Below are 17,335 nucleotides of genomic sequence, written 5' to 3' on the forward strand. Positions count from 1 at the left end.
CATAGCTTTACCTCTCTCATGAGGCCCAACAAGGCAGAAACACATTTTTGGGATTGCTGTTGGAACTCTTGTTCAGACGAGAATTGCATTGTCTAGCTTTTCGGGGCTGGACTGCCCAGTTGGGTGGGACTACAGTGATATGCAAATGGGTATTTCTCCACTGTGAAAGGTACATTGAGATAAACAACATGATTGTAGACACGCCTGAGTGGGAATCTACCCCTAGAACATATTATTTGGCCATGTTCGTTCTCAGTAGAGGAGGTCCCAGACCTTTGATAATCCTGCATAACAACAGGAAGGTAAGGGAAAATGTGGCAGCACAGCACAGTGGCAGCACACCCATTCGTCACAGAGAGGTACTGCGTGACACCAACTAGAAAACTCTGAGCCTTCATTTGTTTCAAAAGACTCAATGTTGACGATTGTGGAAGAGCATTCTTGTGCACGTTGTGCATTGAGGAAACAAAAGCAGTTGCACTCATGACTGCCTGCAAAGTGCAACCAACTCTACAGTATGTAGCAGGACACCGTCCATTTTCTGAGGACCAAGGCAATACATGAGTCGGGTGCATCCTGGCTCCTACTTATTCAAAAGGGGGTCTTTAGAGCAAGTAGATGATGGTTTGCTGGATTCCCCCTCATCCACCCAACAATTCCCAAGTAACTTGTGTGAATAGTTGATTTACAATATGTGCATTGGGCATACAGTTATTAAAACCGACATCTATGTACATGGCAGAACAGAGCAGGACCAAAACCTCTAGAATGGCCACTGCAAGCATCAGAGAAATCATGAGAACTATTCATGAAAATCAACTGATTTTGCATATAAAAGAAGGTGCTGTTTCTTATAAAACATAAAGCTACGATAGGCAAGACACCAAATGTTACACTTGGTATGTGAACTCTATTTTCATGTCTCTCATTTGAAAATTTGACCCATAACATCAGGACCTCACAGATGCCTATTTACCTAAAACATCATGAGATGCATGATGTATTCATGAGACCACTAATAACATCATTTAAACTATCAGACCTGCGTTTCTCTCAAACTCACCAGTTTATTTGAAAGCAATGATATATTTGCGTTACAACCAAACATGCAAGCATCATAATGATCCCAGTATTCGGTGGTTATTAGGGGGTGGATAACCACAAAATCATCAGAAGGGAATCATAAAAGGGAATCACAATGACACCAGCACAGGGGGCTCACCACAGCACCATCACGAGGTGGATCACGATGGCACTATACTTGAACACCAAAGATTGAGTGTGAGAACTCCTACCGTAGCTTTGCTTCCTGCAGGAACGGAAAACTTCGCTTCCATAGGAGCAGCAGGAGAGAGAGAGAAACATCAAACAGCTGTTAAGTACCGATATTTAAAAACACCCTTGTAGCCCCAAAGAACAAGCAAGAAGCAGCAGCCATGGGATTCTCAAATATTCTTTTAGAAATTCCAATAGGCCAGAAGCAATCTCTAAAGTCATTCAATATATTACGCTACTTTGAGTGGCATAACTAACATGAGAAGTACATGGTTTCATCTCTTGTTGAGGGACAGCTTTGTGTGACGTATCGTCTCTCTAAACAAGATCCTAAAAACCAAGATGCATGTTTGTGTTATCTCTTATAACTGACTCACCCAGTGTGCCAAATATTGCCCCTCACAAGACATTCCCTAAAACTCAATTTTAAAGATTGGCATTTAGGGAAAAAAATTCTGGTTGTCACATTAGGTGGCCCTGTAGGTTACTAAACATATGTGTGGGAGAGTTGTGCCTGTATGCATGGGATAGATTTAAACAATAGAACAGAAAAAGAGACACAGTGTTACCCCTACCCTTATAGGTATTAAGGTTTCACATTGAATACACTGTCCACTTCGGGGGGTGAAGTGGTTAGGGGGATAACTTGGGTAATGTGGCTTTTGTGACAAGTTTCAAGGGCAGTTCAAGGGTTATGTGGCCCTTTTGTTTTAAATTGTAACTGCACTATCATGAAATGATTCTGTTAGGAATGTCTCCGTTGTACACTAATGTATTGTAATGTCTGTCACTTCTGTAACTACACTGTAATCTCCTAAGGAATGCGCCCATATAGCTTTGGGTTAGGTGCGCTCTATAAATGAACAAATAAATAAATAAGGGTCCTTATTGAATTCTTTGTGGGGTCTATTGCTGTTCCTCTCTCCCACCTTCCCACAAACCTCCTCGCTTACCCAGGAATCCGTAATCCTGCTTAGTGCTATAGATTGTTGACCCCTATTGTCTAAATTCTGGCTTATACTAATGATATTGTCACTAAAAGGAGGCTTTCTGACTCCCTTAGGGACTTCCAAACTTTACCTACTCTCACAGCAGATTACTGTTCTAGTGGGTAATGGGGTCGTGGTTTGCAGTTGCTCTCTAAGATTTACCTTGTTTCACTCATGGCCACCGTTACCTTACACCTTCTACTCTACCTGCTTCCTGTACCCTGACTTCTTCCCACCAACCTTTTGTCCCTCCGATGTTTCACTACTCCGCTCACCTGCCACCACCCTTTGATGCTAATCCTTCTTCCACCCTACCATTCCTCCTCCCCCACACTACTACTCCTCCTGCCCCTCCCTCACTAATACTCCCCCTCCTCCCACAACACTCTTCATCCCACAATACTACTTCTCCCCCTCCCACACTTCTACTCCACGTCCTCCCACACTACTGCTCCTTTCTCATCCTGAGGGCTTTACTTCTCCCAGTTCATTGGGTCCCCCACTGGTCTCTCTGGAATACATGGCCAATTGATGGGCATTAGTGGTTTGAAGTGCATGTTCTAGGATAGGCTCCTGTACTTGCCATGTGACTTTCTGGAGATAGGGGGGAAATGTGTTGATAAAATGTCTGAGAAACAGCCTTCCTTGAACTTTTCCATAGGCCTTATCTTTTAACCAGTTGCTAGGTGGGTTCCGCACCTGGTAAGACAGTTGTCTAGGAGTCTCACCTTGACATATGAAGATGGCGGAGATATAACCGATAATGCTCCTTGTCTTGTCCTAGATGCTTCATAATGCCTTTCTTCAAGTCTTCATATGGTGTTTGGCCATCCGGATTTAAACCTTGGAATGCTTGTTGAGCTTCACCGGTTAACAAGGGGGGTGGTGTACTTGGTCCATCTATTGCAATGCTAACCTGCAGCCTCAGACACCCTCTTGAAATTGATAAAGAAGGCAGACAGGGATTCTCTAGTTCCAAGGTTTTGGAGAATAGTAGGAGGTACGGCAAGTAGCTCTCTCCTGTCAGCCATAACCTCATGTAGAGCAGCTAGCACCTCCTGGTGCTATTGACTGATGTTTAATTGGTCTTCAACCCAAGCTTGTAACAGGTCTTCCATCTTAGTTGATCCGCAAATCTAGGAGTTTCTGGTTTATTCACAACCACTGGAAAGGGAAATGGGATGTCTTCGTCCTTGTTTGGGCTAGTGGGATCCTCCACTGTAGGAAGGTGCTATCCCTAGGGAGATTGGGTAGTCTGCTTCCTCTTGTTTTTAGCTCTTCTCTGGCTGGTCTTCTTCCAGGCCTCCCCAATTTGTTCCACCAAACTCCACCATTCCACCGGGTTGGGGTTGCCTTCTAACAGATGTGCATGTATTGGTTGACTAACTCCCTCTGTTCTCTGCTTCCTTGGGTAGCGGGTGTAGAGGAAATTGTAACTCCACTCTGGTCTCCCAGAATATTGGCCCCAAGGCTCAGTATTGGCAACTACCCAGGAATCTGACTATTCAAGGGTCTTTATTGAATTCTTTGTGGGGCCGATGCCTGGCAAAGGGTTCACTACCCCTGTTGGAAGGTTAAGGACTTGGCCTTGTCACAGGTCCTGTTTGAGGTATTATGCCCATTATGCAGGCCTCATCAGGAGTAGTGTATCCCATCTTCAAGGACATATCTGGAGCAATGTACCAGATTCTGGATGTCTGCTTTAAATAAATGGATCCAGTTCTGGAGGCCTGGTCTGAAGAAGTGTTCACAGTTTTGTGTGGCATATAGCCAGAGGGCATAATCTGGAGTAAGGACTCCAATTCCAGGAAACACATCTGGAGAAATGCACCTGATTCTCCCAGCATCATTTATTTATTTATGCATTTGTTACAGCGCACAAAACCCTCAGGTATCTCGACGCTAGTTGCATTAGGGTACATTTAGTTAGGAACATTAATTGCATTAGGGTGCATGGTTACATGTTACATTACGTGAAGGGAAGTGGACGGAAAGTTACATTTTACATTAGAAAATGGAGATTCTTTTTTTAAAAAGGGGGGGGGCAAAGCAGTGGGGGATGCAAGTCTTATGAGGAGTACCGTCAGTTGAACAGCCATGCCTTCAAGTTTCTGCAGAAAGTCCAGTAGGCCTATTCTTTTCTGAGAGCGAGTGGAAGATTGTTCCAAAGCATGGCTGTCATTCCCGGGAAGCTCTTTCCCCCTACTGAGAGGTGGTTGAAGTCGGGGGTTTTCAGGAGGTGAGAGTTGAACGATCTAAGTGGGCGGGCAGAGGCGTATTTCTCTATGCATCGCGACAGGTAGGTGTGTTCATTTCTGAAAGACGCTGCTTCAGAAAGCATATGGAAAGCATATGGAGTATTGTGCACAATTCTGAGGAATAACTTTGGAAAAAAGTGGGCAGTTCTCGAGTTCTCATTTGGAGTAGTGTGTCCAGTTCTGAAGGCTTGATTTGCGGAAGTGGTTCCAGTTTTTCATGACATATCAATCGAATTTCTAATATGCATCTGCCGAATGTTGCATTTTTTAAAGGCATCTCGCCAGGATTCTAAAGACAGATTAGAGACTGTCCAGGGATTGCCTATTAAAATGGTAGCTAGCTTCAAACACACATGTGTTGAGTAGAGGCCCAAGAATGTAAATGTTTACAGGAAGGAAAGGGAGTACGGGGATGTGATAGAAACACATTTCTCACAAGAACAAGCACATTTTTAACAGTACAGACTTAAATCTAAAACTCCTTATTGAGGCATTCGATGAGAAGGGAATATTGTTCTGCAGTACCTTTATAGTGTGCTTAGTCACAGACAGGGCAGCATGCGTATGGGAGAAACTCTCAGGTATATTGGTTGAGACTTAAATTGTAAACTAATTCTAAAACGCGTGACACAGACACTGGGGAGAAATAGTACTCATCTATAAGGATAAAGCTAGAGCCAATGTGAAGCCTGTGTGTGAGGCATTGGCACAAAAAGGGAAAACTGGACAGGCCTAGTGGTCAAATTCTAGGTTTCTATGTGTGATCCCCAAATATTTATTTTCCTGCCCTGTAAAGAAACATTCATGCAGCTGCAAGGAAAAGAAAATATGACTGTTAACGGAAAGACAAAATATAATGAATGTTTCTTTACACAAAACAGACTTTATGATGTCATAAATAAGAAATACAAAAGAAGAGTGAAGAGAAGAGGAAGGATAAGATTGAAAAGCAACAGAATGAAAGAGAGCAGGGAATCGAATAGCAGGCTTGTTGGCCCCATGGACAAGGCAGGTAACAGCAGTCACAAGGAAAGGGCAATGGATATGGGTGGGTGGAAGGTGAAAAGTTACAAGATGACTATAATCCAACGCACCATGAGTGAAACGTCCGAAGGACCGACGAGAGTGCCCCGCTTTCTGCAGAGAAGGAAACATAATGTGGTATTAGTGCCTTTCTAGTCCAAAAGATTAGAAGAAATGTAGGAGGTCAGATCATAGTTAGACATTTTCAGAAGAACTGCATTGAGGAAGGAAGAGGCATCTGTGCCAGGATAAGATGAGCTCCATTTGCCAGAAGGAAGGTCTACACAGTCTAATAAGAGAGGTGTTCCCTCTTCCTTGAGGGAGGACAACCCACCATAGCATGAGGGGACCTGCTTCTTTCCTTTCAAAATGTTTGATTCCAATCAGCCAGAACTGCATACGTGTTGGGCTGCTGTTGATAGAGACCACTATTAAGATACACCTTTTTACCAAGGAGATCCTAGGCTTGTTCCTCCTTGCGCAAGAGTGTCAGGTTGGTTGAAAAATAATTCTAAGATGTCCCTCTGGAATGCATCAATGTAGATTCTACCACAGCATATTTGGAGGATTGTTTAAGCTGAGGCACTGCTTTATATCCTGTTCCTGGTTTACCTTGGCATCAAAACATTTTCACATGGGAGTAGCCATATGCGCAACTTCCATTTGTCTTTGTGCCACCATCATGCAGTCCTATTAAAGGGGAATTACTGTTGCATGATGTTGCCTTGCAAAAGCAAGGAGGGGCTACCCCTAATTACAGCGGTGGAAGGGGTAATCTAAGGTTATCATCCATAAAGTGGCCCCTGCTGTGTTTAATTATTCAAAATTCTTTAAAAACGCGAAATTGGCTTGTAGTAGTTGCATGTATCTACATGGATATCATGCTGGGTAGTACCAAAGAAGGGACATCCTAAACATTAGGCTATTTGCAAATGAGCAAAATGTGTTTTAAGGATATTGAATATGCTGCCAAACAGTGTTCAAAGAAGAAAAAAATGGGTGAAGCCTTAGCCTACTGAGCTATATTGACAGGTAGTTTATTCATTCACTAATGATGGGTTAAAACACAGAACAGTGTTAATGACATAAAAGTAATACAATTCAAAACAAGGAGTCAGGTAAAATTTCCAATAACATCAAAGAAAATCAGTTGATTATGATTTATAGTAATGCATATATATCAACATAAATAATCATACAGATAATGTAAGTAGGTGAACATACAGACAGTACAAAATCCGCTACTGTAAGCACTAATTAATGGAATAAATCTGAATTATTAACAGCACAATTGGTAATGTGTTTCATCTAATTTGATTAATATAGTTAGGTCCTCCGACAGTAAGGTCCATAATTTAGAGGACTAGTATCTATTTATTCCAAAATTGACTTAAGCTCACAGGGTCTGAGCATCATCCCTGTGTAAGTATCTTCTCGGGTTGGAGTATCCATTGTGGAGTCTGATTGCGTGAGAGAACATATCCTAACTAGGTTTGTGAACCCCAATGGTGTTGATGGGGTCCAGCCTCATGTTTCGGTGGTTGACAAAAAGTTGACAGTCAAAAGGCCTTCCTCGGGGCAGATGGAGACACCCTAGGGGGAAGCAGACAACACAAAGGAGTAGACTAATGTGAATAGCACCTGCGTGGTGTACCCTAATAAGTTGCATCTGCCGGTTCTTCAAAAGTTCCCCCGGGCATACTTACCCTCTGATGTGTGTATGGGGGAATGCCAGGTATCCATATCCAATCAGTGACAAGGTCAAGTCTGAGTCTCGACTTCCCCTATATTAGATTCTAAGAGACAGGGACATAAAGTTATGGAGGTGCCCCATTATAGCTTGTCTCCTGGAGGCTCGAGAAAAAAGCATCTAAAGTGCTAGATCAAGCTGTATTGCTACATTGAGTAGACTACATATTGTTTTGAAGGAAACAAAAGTACCTGCAGTAGTGACGCCTATGATGTTTGGTGGGTCAGTTAAAGTTTTTGAGCCTAAGAGGGCCTACATGGAGAATCAATTGCAACTGGCCAGTGAAGTTGGTTCAGGATGTAGTCATGGTAATGGATGCAATTCTTCATTGACACTAACCGACAAGGCCTCAATGAAGAATTTCATCCATTACCATCCATTACCAACCAAGGCATCACTTCTGCACACCAACAGAACCGTATCCATCCATATGATCGACCCAAACTCCATTCTCGATCCTACAACATAGGACTTCCCATAGAGATCCCATGACGCTCAACAATCAAGGTTGGGCTAACGTAGAACGCCCATTCTGCGAATGCATAGCCGGATTAACGCAATCCTGCGTGACCTACAATGTTTGCTTGGGGCAAGAGCATGCACATCATTGCCCTATTGATGGTAATGGTCAGCCCCTTTGCACTCCGGAGCACTCACGGACTGCACCCGCGCTTTGTAGAGCCATGTTTATTCTTTAAAAAAATGTATTGTTCTCCAGACTGAATCACACTAGATAGGAAACTATGGATACAACACACACTTCCCGGCAACTCAACTCCATGATCGCTGTGGTTGTCATAACAACGCGTATATATGCTACAAGACGCCACTCTACGCCACCATGTCATCCGCCCCAACGTGCCCAATCCACACAGCAGTTCACGTTGTCATAACAACAGTTATGACAACAACCGTGTTCAATATCCAGATATTCAGCAAGAGACAGAAGCTATGAGACGGCGCTCCAAGCGTTCAATCAAGGTAAACTTTCAGACGCTGAAGTACCCACACACACTCAATACCCTTACAAACGACATCCACCTACAAATGCTCCTCTGTTCTTTCCTCTCCCGACCCTCCACATTTAGCAACATTAATCAGGATTTACATCTGAATGAACAGTGAAGGCCGTGCACCATCCAACTGTGAAAGAGCCACATGCATAACGACTCAACGAATGAATAGCAAATAAAGGTACTTTTGTTTCCTTCAAAATAATAAGTACTCATCTCAATGTAGCAAGACAGCTTGATCTACCACTTTAGATACATTTTTCTCTAGCCTCCAGGAGACAAGCTATAATGGACCACCTCCATCATTTTATGTCTCCTTCTCTTAGAATCTAATATAGGGGAAGGCGAGACTCGGACTGTGATGTTGTCACTGATTGTAGATGTGATACTTGTGAATTCCCCCATACACCCATCAGAGGGTCAGTATACCTGGGGAACTTTTGAAGAACCGGCAGATGCAACTTATTAGGGTACACCGCGCAGGTGCTATTCACATTAGTCTACTCCTTTGTGTTGTCTGCTTCCCCGTAGGGTGTCTCCATCTGCCCCGAGGAAGGCCTTTTGACTGTCAACCTTTTGTCACCTGCTGAAATGTGATGCTGGTCCTCACCAACACCACTGGGGTTCACAAACCTAGTTAGGATAAGTGTTCCTACGTAGGTAGACTCCAGAATGGATACTCAGACCCAAGTAGAAACACAGGGATGATCTTCAGCACCTGTGAGCTTAAGTCAATTTTGGAATAAATAGACACTAGTCCTCTAAATTATGAACCTTATTGTCGCAGGACCTAACTATATTAATCAAAGTAGATTAAACACATTACCAATTGTGTTGTTAATAATTCAGATTTAGTCCATTAACTGGTGCTTACAGTAGCAAATTGTGTACTATTTGTATGTTCACCTGCCTACAGTATCTGTATGTTCATTTATGTTAATATGTATGCAATACTATAAATCACAATGAATTGATTTTCTTTGATGTTATGGCACATTTGTTTTTGAATTGTATTACTTTTATGTCATAACACTGTTCTTTGTTTTAACCCATCATTAGTGAATGAATAAACTACCTGTTAATATATCTCAGTAGCCTAGGGCTTCACCCCTTGTTTCTTCTTTGAACACTGCTTGTCAGCATATTCTATATCCTTTAAACACATTTTGCTCACTTACAATTATGATGTTTCCTTGACACCACTGCTGCTAAGATCTCATGTCTCCATATTAGTACGTCCTGGAACTTCTAGGCTCAGGAACTCCACTATTTCCAGCAGTCTGTCATGAATTGCTTGCAATTTGGAAGGAGTCAACTTCATCTCCATCACAATTATCCATACTAGACAGAGGGGAAATGCCAACCATACCTGCTACAGGTATTTGGGAAGGATCACATATAGGTGGAAGGTCACCTGGAAAGGGAAGGAGGAAATAGCTGCACAGACATTACAACCTCGACTAGTCATCCAGTCTCCTCCTGTGCAGGGGGACCTTTGCTCAGTACAGCTGTGGGTGATTTCTTCTTTGGCTTCAGATCTGTGCGTTCACAAGTATGTCAGGCATTTTGCACCTCCATGCTCCTAGGCTGCTTGTACTCAATCTTATGAATGTTCAGGCAAAGATGCATTGTTTGGGAAGCTGCTGATTTCAGGGAAATAGACTCACTGCCCACTGAGTATGTAATGCTCTATGTGACAATCTGTGGGACTTTGGGCGTGACGCATAATGCAGAGTGATCTACATGCACTTTTAATCCATCTATGTAGATGGCAGGCAGTTGGCTTGTCACAGGACCCCCAGACACCTCATCCTGAGGGCCAGAAATAATCTACCAGACCTTTACTTCGGGACAAGCCCTGAACTTATAGCAGGGTAGACCCTCAAATTGAGGGTCAGAATAAGGCCTTTGTGGAAACTCAAAGTCTTTCAAAGGCCAACTCTCTCCCACCCAAGTCAGGGGCATGCCGGAAATGTGTCCTCATATAAGGTAGCCTGGGGAAAAATAACAAAGTTACTGACCATAGTGACTACCTTACTCTTAGTCCATAGTCCCCTTTCCTCCATACTTTTGGGACATTCCGTCCTGTGGGACGAGACTGGAGCACTTTTGTAAAAAAGCATCAAATTGAAAACGTGTCCTTCTTTTTTTTACGCGGGGTACTGCACGCGACCGTAACCCCACCCTCCTTAGCAGTGCCCCGCGCACCGGACATCAGTCCTTTTCTATCGCCAGGTCTGAGACCATTTAAGCAATAATAGAGGATACTTATTAGAGGGGACGGCGGGCGGGCGTATGGAGGAAAGGGGACTATGGACTAGGAGTAAGGTAGTCACTACGGTGAGTAACTTTGTTATACTCCTACGTCCCGTCCCCTTTCCTCCATACTTTTGGGAGGTTACCAAGCACTCCTTACAGAATAACAGGTGGATGGAACTACTTTACTGAAAGAGGTTTTGAGAACAGCTTGCCAGAACTGAGCATCAGCCCTGGCGCTCAGGTCTAAGCAGTAATGTTTCACAAAAGCTGGTGGGAGAGCCCACGCAGCTGCTTTGGCAACGGTTCGATGTCTTTACAGAGCGACCAATAGGTAGGAGGCAATAGTGGGGAAAGCATAAGCTTTCATATTGACCTACGAGCTGCAAAGAGGACCACCTCTGTCGTGCGCCATTGCTGGAAAGGTTGGAGATGATATTTCTGCTTATCTCACACTCTTTACCGATGCCGCCTGGTGCCTGAATTAATCTGCGGCCACATTGAGTTGTGGAGCCTGGAGCAAAACAATATACTGGATAGCTTGTTTGGAGTTGTGGGTTCGATCTCTACAGGTGCGCTAGTTACCACTCATGAAATATTATTGTTGTATAACCACTGTGTTTCCAAGAAAATGAACGGTGGCAGCGAGTACACTAATTCCCTCAAACTTCCCACACAGTTTGTAAACAGTTGACACCCTAGATTGAGGTTCGGGACGGTTTCTCGCGCTCAAAACCCTTGATTTAGAAAGTCAATCAATATCAAATTAATATATCACTCCGCAGAATCAGATGGTAATATAGATGATATTTATTCTTCTGAAACGGCGACAGCCAACACGTGTTTCGACACCCTGGTCGTTGTCAAGGCTGTGTCAAATCAGGCGCAAACAGAATGATTGTACATAAAGTAATTATAAACAGAAGGAGTTCAACATTCATCCCATGGCCAAAATAAGATAATATTCAAGATATCATCATTGTTACATTATTATAGCACATACCATATTGTGTGACAGGTCAGGTCAAAAGATGGAGGATGGATTCCAATGTCGACAGGTCCGTTTTGAAGAGAAGTAATGAGAAAATGCATATAAGAATAGAAACCATAAATTATCAGACTAATTAAGATATTGTTTGATAGTCACTACAAAATGTGACAGTATCCCAACAATGGATTTGAAACACCATTACACACACACTGTGCTTCTAACATACATACAAAGCCAAATATTATTATTAGAATAAATGGTATATTCATAATGATCAGAACCAATTTATTAGTATTTCAGAAACGTGAGACCATATAGCCACACCCATCATAAATCTGGTGCAAATTGTACTGTGGTGTCATTAAAGCTATCAGCACCTGCCTAGTGAGATAGTGCATGCTGACCTTGATTACTATGATCTTATTAATGGCGAGTGCAAAGAACAATGAAAAGAACCACAAGTGATAGTACAAATAATAAGGCTCACCCTATATGTTTTCTAAAGATCATAACCCATTGAAGGGGCCGAAGAAGTCACAAATATGATGCTTAAAGCACCAGTTCCAATATAAGTAACTGTTAATGTTCAGATTGATAGGATTCTGTAAATGATTGAAGGAATAATAATAAAATTCTCAACAAAACATATTGTTCGTTGAATGAAGGCATGAATGCCAAGAGACGGATCTTACCTCCCAACATTGGTTGTATTTGTCAATAATTGTTGTAATATATTTTAAGTCGCTGGAATAGCTCTAAAGAATCTTGTTCACGGTCAGTACTACCAGTGATTGCAAAAGTGCATCTCCTATAAACAATATAAATAATTGGAGATTACCACAACTTGTGATTTACTCAAAAAGGAAGGATAAGTTACATGTGTCTTCCATATTGGTTGGATGTCAAGCTAAATAATGAGTCACTGATTCACTGTTTGCACTTGTTACTTTGACCATTGCCTTTTAGCCTAATTTGAATAAGTATCACGTATAAGAGGTTCACCCCAGATGAATTAGAATAGAGATCCCCCAAGTATGATTAATAAACTGCTGACAAATAGAAATGGAATCCCCCATGGTACACTATTGAGTAAAGCCACTAAAACCCCAAGTTGGAAATTATACAGTCATTACTGCATGCCATTACCTATAAAATTGGTATAGATCCCTTCAAAGATGTTCATCGGCCGGTGCTCGTAACAATATTTCCTTTCCTCTGGTTACCACGATGCACAGACACGGCCAAATGAGAAATCTAAAATGGCGCCTAGAATGTCATGATGTAAATGAAGAATTATTTTACCCTATTGGTCATGAATTAATGAGGATCACAATTGTTGCTGATTATACCACTGTTCTGATATTCAAATTTGCTGAATGATATTGGAGAAAAGAATGTATATATATGAATGAACCATTAATAATAGGGTGCCATGAGCCACAAACAAGCTGCCCATGCTCATCAAATTGTTATTATGTCTTTTTAAAGAAAGTTAAAGCTTAAGGTTAAAAGAAAACTGCTGCTGTTGACTTAAGGAAAATGCTAAATCATAGGTCTAAATGCAGATTTCTAAATGTATCATAGCTGCATTTCTACACAAAAATGGGGTGTAGGAACCTCATTGACTTGTGGATGTTGTGGATTCAGTCAGAGAATCCGAATTTACAGGGGAGATTTAATTCTAATAAAACTGTGTCCAACTCTTTATTATATACAACTCCTTTAGAGATTGTAATGATACCAACAAAAAAGTATCACTATACTATGACTTCTAAATAATGTTGAGATTCAAATTTTGAAACACCCCCTCGAAGAAATATATAAATCATTTGCCACCTATCAGTAATTAGTGGAGTGGGCAACAGGGTTTCGCAGTCTGAAAATACCTCAAATATCGTTTTCCATTATGACATCAAATGTTGCATCTACCGATGTACATCTTAAGGCCTCAAACAATAATCATAAAAACACATGCATCTCATGATCACATGATCACAATTCAATCCCACTTGTGTACATCTCAAAAAGTTTGCATTCCAATTGCCTTAATTTGAGCTTAACATTACCGCCTCTTTTCCCTCTCTTAGCCTTAATCAATCCAATAAACCGAATGTCATCTCTGTTACTCAACTGGTGTTGTTCCCTTTTTTTTATTTTTTATTATTATTCTTGTGTGTGTTTAATCAATAAGATTTTTACAAGTACAGTAAAAGAAGAAAAATCTTTAGTACTATGAAACACCACTTGCTCGAAGAAACACAGTTTGATTTTGGAAAGAAAGAGGAATCACGAAGCTGGTGGTTCCGACAGTATCGTTCGCTGTTTGGTCTTTTTTAAAGCTAATTCTAGCAGTTTGGCTGTCGCCATAGTCCATCTGGCGCTTTCGCCAGCCATTAGGCGGCTGCAGCAAACGTCCTCTTACATGATGATCGAATCTGCAAAAAGTGGTGCCAAGTATGCTGCTCTCTCCTTACTCATTTGAGGGCACAGTTTCTGGTTGCTCTGGTGTCTCACATATTTGTCACTGATTCAAGGTTCACTGATGATCTAATGGCCAAGATGTCCTGCATCGGAAGCAAATTCAAACATGAAGAGTTTCCTCAAAGGTTTATCTGGGAATTTGGTGCAGTACTTTAATGGAGTCTTTAACTTGTTGAAGGTCAGAGGAAGATGCTTTAGCAATTTATTGGCTTTAGCGTTCTCATTTGTGATAATCCAATCTTGGTGTTCTATTTTGGACTTTACTCTTTGTGGGTTTCTAATGAGAACGTCTTCCGTTCAAGCTAAATCATTTAACTTGTTTTGTAGGGTCTTTACCCATCCATTGAGTGTGTTGCAGTGTCCACTCTTAATTTCTTCCGCAACCATCTGGTGTACTGGTAAACTGTCCAGCAGCAGAGTTTTCCTGTGTAGTTGCATTGAACTCAGCTCCACCACTGCCGCAAGGGATAACAGTCCAAGCTCACACCTGATTGCTGCCATTGAGGCAGACTTCGGCAGACCCAAGACCGATTTCGATAAATAGCCTTCCAGTTGTAGCTATATTGACTTGGGCATATTGAGGGTAGAATTAATTCCGTATGACAACGATGGGACCATTTTAGACTTGTAAAAGTGTACTGCAGGAATTAGTGAACATTTTCCAAATTTTTTATCGACTGCTCTTGTTTGAACTGTGAGGCTTCTAACTTTATCCCAAAGACTTCTCTGCATTGTGGTCTCCCTCAAAGAGCCGTCAATATAAATACCTAAGTATTTGAAGTGGGGGACGACTTAAATTTTTGTGTTATCCAAGAACCAGGTTAAATGCTCTTTATTGTTGCTTTTTTGTTTCCTTTTTTGTTGCGTTTTTTCCATCACCATGATTTTGGTCTTGGATTTATTAATTTCCAAGTTGTTGTTTTCCATATAATTGGCCATGTTAGTAAGTTGGCGTTGTAGACCAATTTGAGTTTGATCTAATATGATCAGGTCGTCAGCATAACAGATTCTTGACACAGTGACCTTACCTACTTTGGGGGGAAAAGATCAGATTTTTAGTTGTAAGTCTTTAAAATCTCCCAAGAAGGGGATGAAAAGTGCTGGAGCAAGAGGACAACCTTGCTTTACTCCTCGATCTGAAGGAATCTCATCCGACAGTAGGCCCTGTTGGTTTAAACGCACATGCATGGTTGTATTTGAGTGGAGGGCTATCACAGGTTCTAGTATTGCACGAGGACAGTCCCAGGCTTTTAATTTGGACCAGAGTTTGGAACAGTCTACCTTGTCGAATGCCTGCGACAGATCGACAAAGGCAAGGAAAACATTAGGAGCACCGGACTTGATGTTGGATTTTATTATATTCAAGAGTAAGATGTTTACTGTGGTACTTGTATTTTTTTGGAAGCTTGTTTGGAAAGGGTCTGCACTAGGTGAGACTCTAACCCATTTCTGAAAATTGGAGAGCAAAAGAGTTGCGTATATCTTTCCAATTATGTCCAGAAGGGCAATCGGTCTGTAATTGGCCGGATCTTCTCTGCATCCCTTTTTGTAAATCGGAACCACTACTGCTTCTGTCCAGGATTTTGGTACCAACTTTATTTTCTCAGATTGAGCAAAGATTTTGCTAATTAGAGCAGCCCATTCTTCCAGGTGCTTTTTCACATCGATATTTGTTAGGCTGTCAGGGCCTGGTGCTCTTGATGACTTGAGCTTGAGTATAACTCCTTTAATGTCCTCTTTGTCTGTAAGATTGACCCATGATGTTTGAGGCGCCAAAACCGGAATTTGTTGTTGATTTGAAGGGGGGGGGTCAAACAGCGCAGAGAAATAGTTGACCCAATTTGCTTCTGAAACAGAGTTGAGAAGGACATTATCTTTCTGGCATTTAGCTCTTTTGATCAAAGCCCAAAAATCATGCTATTTCTTGGTGTTTAGTGTCTTTAACATGTCTTTTACGTCATTTTGATAGAGAGTAATTCTCTGGTGTTTAAGCCAAGACTTATATTTCTTTGTTTCACTTCAGAAGGCTGCCCACGCTTCTTCTGTCCTGTAGGTCAAGGCAGTTCTTTTCAATTTTCTCAGCTTTCTACAATTCAAAACCACACTCTTGTCAAAAACGTGTGTAGTTGTGTGTGGCATTTTGTTAGCTCCAGAAAATCGAACTCTATGTGCCTTAGAGGTAGATAATCAGGTCTTGATGTTTCTGTTTGAGAAGAATTCGCCGATATAGCTGAGGTTCATTTTTCATTTATCTCTGATCAATTATCTACTGTTAGGCACACGCGAGTTTGCTGCTTATTTATTACAACACTTGACCCGTAGATTTATTTTTCAGGACCGGTTCCAAACCACGACATGGCCAGCAAATTGTGATCACTTTCTATAGTTCTTTGCACATCAAAGGTAGCTATGTAGGAAATCAACCTGTGAGTTATGAATATGTAATCAAGAGTGGCTTTTGAATTTTTTTGTTCCCATGTTGGAATCAAAGGCTGATTAGTATGCAGCCATGCCGCGTTGTGAAAGTTGCTGGATTTCATTAATTTCATCCATGCCTGACCGCTTTCATCAACTGAAGGGCGCGTTGTATGGGTATTTATGCAGGTTGTGTGGTCTACGCAGTTTGCATTAAGGTCGCCACATATTATTATATTGGCAATATCGTGGTCCACGTATATGGTGTCAATGACATTGGCCACTGTTGCACAACATTTTTTAGTCGTTGTTCTCTGAGGATTACAATATAAATTTATAATAGCTAACTGCGAGGGGATCCATGATTTCGATCTTGGCTTTTGATGGAACCATGATGTTAAAATTGCCAGCATTTCATAAGATTCCATCAGTTTTTGTCTTATGGTGATCCCTGAGCCCACTCGTATCGCAGTTAAGGATCCGAAGAAGGACGGCCCAGCAAAGCCCTTGAAGCAGGAGAACGTTCAATGTTGAAACCGTCCAAGTATGGTTTCTCCACCAGCCAAGTTTCTTGGAGGCATAAGATGATATAAGCCCCCAAGTTCACGTCACTCGGACTTGTCAGGTGAGTGTAGCCTCTGGTGTTCCAAAAATAGCCCATATTAGTTGCTTTCTTGAATACTTTGACTGGTGCCATTAGGTGTGCAGTGTTTACTGGCGAGGCCTTTGAAGATTGTTGCTATCTCCCTGATTTTGTGTTGAAAGCAGCTTGGACCACTTCCACGGCCCTTTTGGGGATTTATCCTCAAGGGATCCTCTAGAAGTTTCGGGTGCGGATGTATTTTTTGATTTATCAACCACTGGTTCTTTCGATGTTAATTTCC

General features: G+C 41.7%; 1 protein-coding gene across 4 annotated transcripts in view; it reads right to left on the bottom strand.

The window, feature by feature from the left end:
- The window catches only part of SPEG (striated muscle enriched protein kinase), a 2,620,794-nt gene that overhangs the window by 2,185,597 nt on the left and 417,862 nt on the right, over positions 1-17,335 (bottom strand). The window contains exons 2-3 of one of the 4 annotated variants that reach the window (XM_069616881.1): positions 5,617-5,659; positions 1,296-1,325 (exon numbers count right to left, since the gene is read on the bottom strand). The exons of 2 other annotated variants lie outside the window; for them this stretch is intronic. In XM_069616881.1, coding sequence (XP_069472982.1) covers positions 1,296-1,325; positions 5,617-5,659 — 73 coding nt within the window. Of the gene's footprint in view, positions 1-1,295; positions 1,331-5,616; positions 5,660-17,335 lie in introns of all 4 variants that reach the window. One more of the 4 variants, XM_069616882.1, reaches the window with a different exon arrangement.

Source organism: Ambystoma mexicanum, chromosome 9 (assembly GCF_040938575.1).
Source record: "Ambystoma mexicanum isolate Mex_15411 chromosome 9, UKY_AmexF1_1, whole genome shotgun sequence".
Taxonomy (NCBI): domain Eukaryota; kingdom Metazoa; phylum Chordata; class Amphibia; order Caudata; family Ambystomatidae; genus Ambystoma; species Ambystoma mexicanum.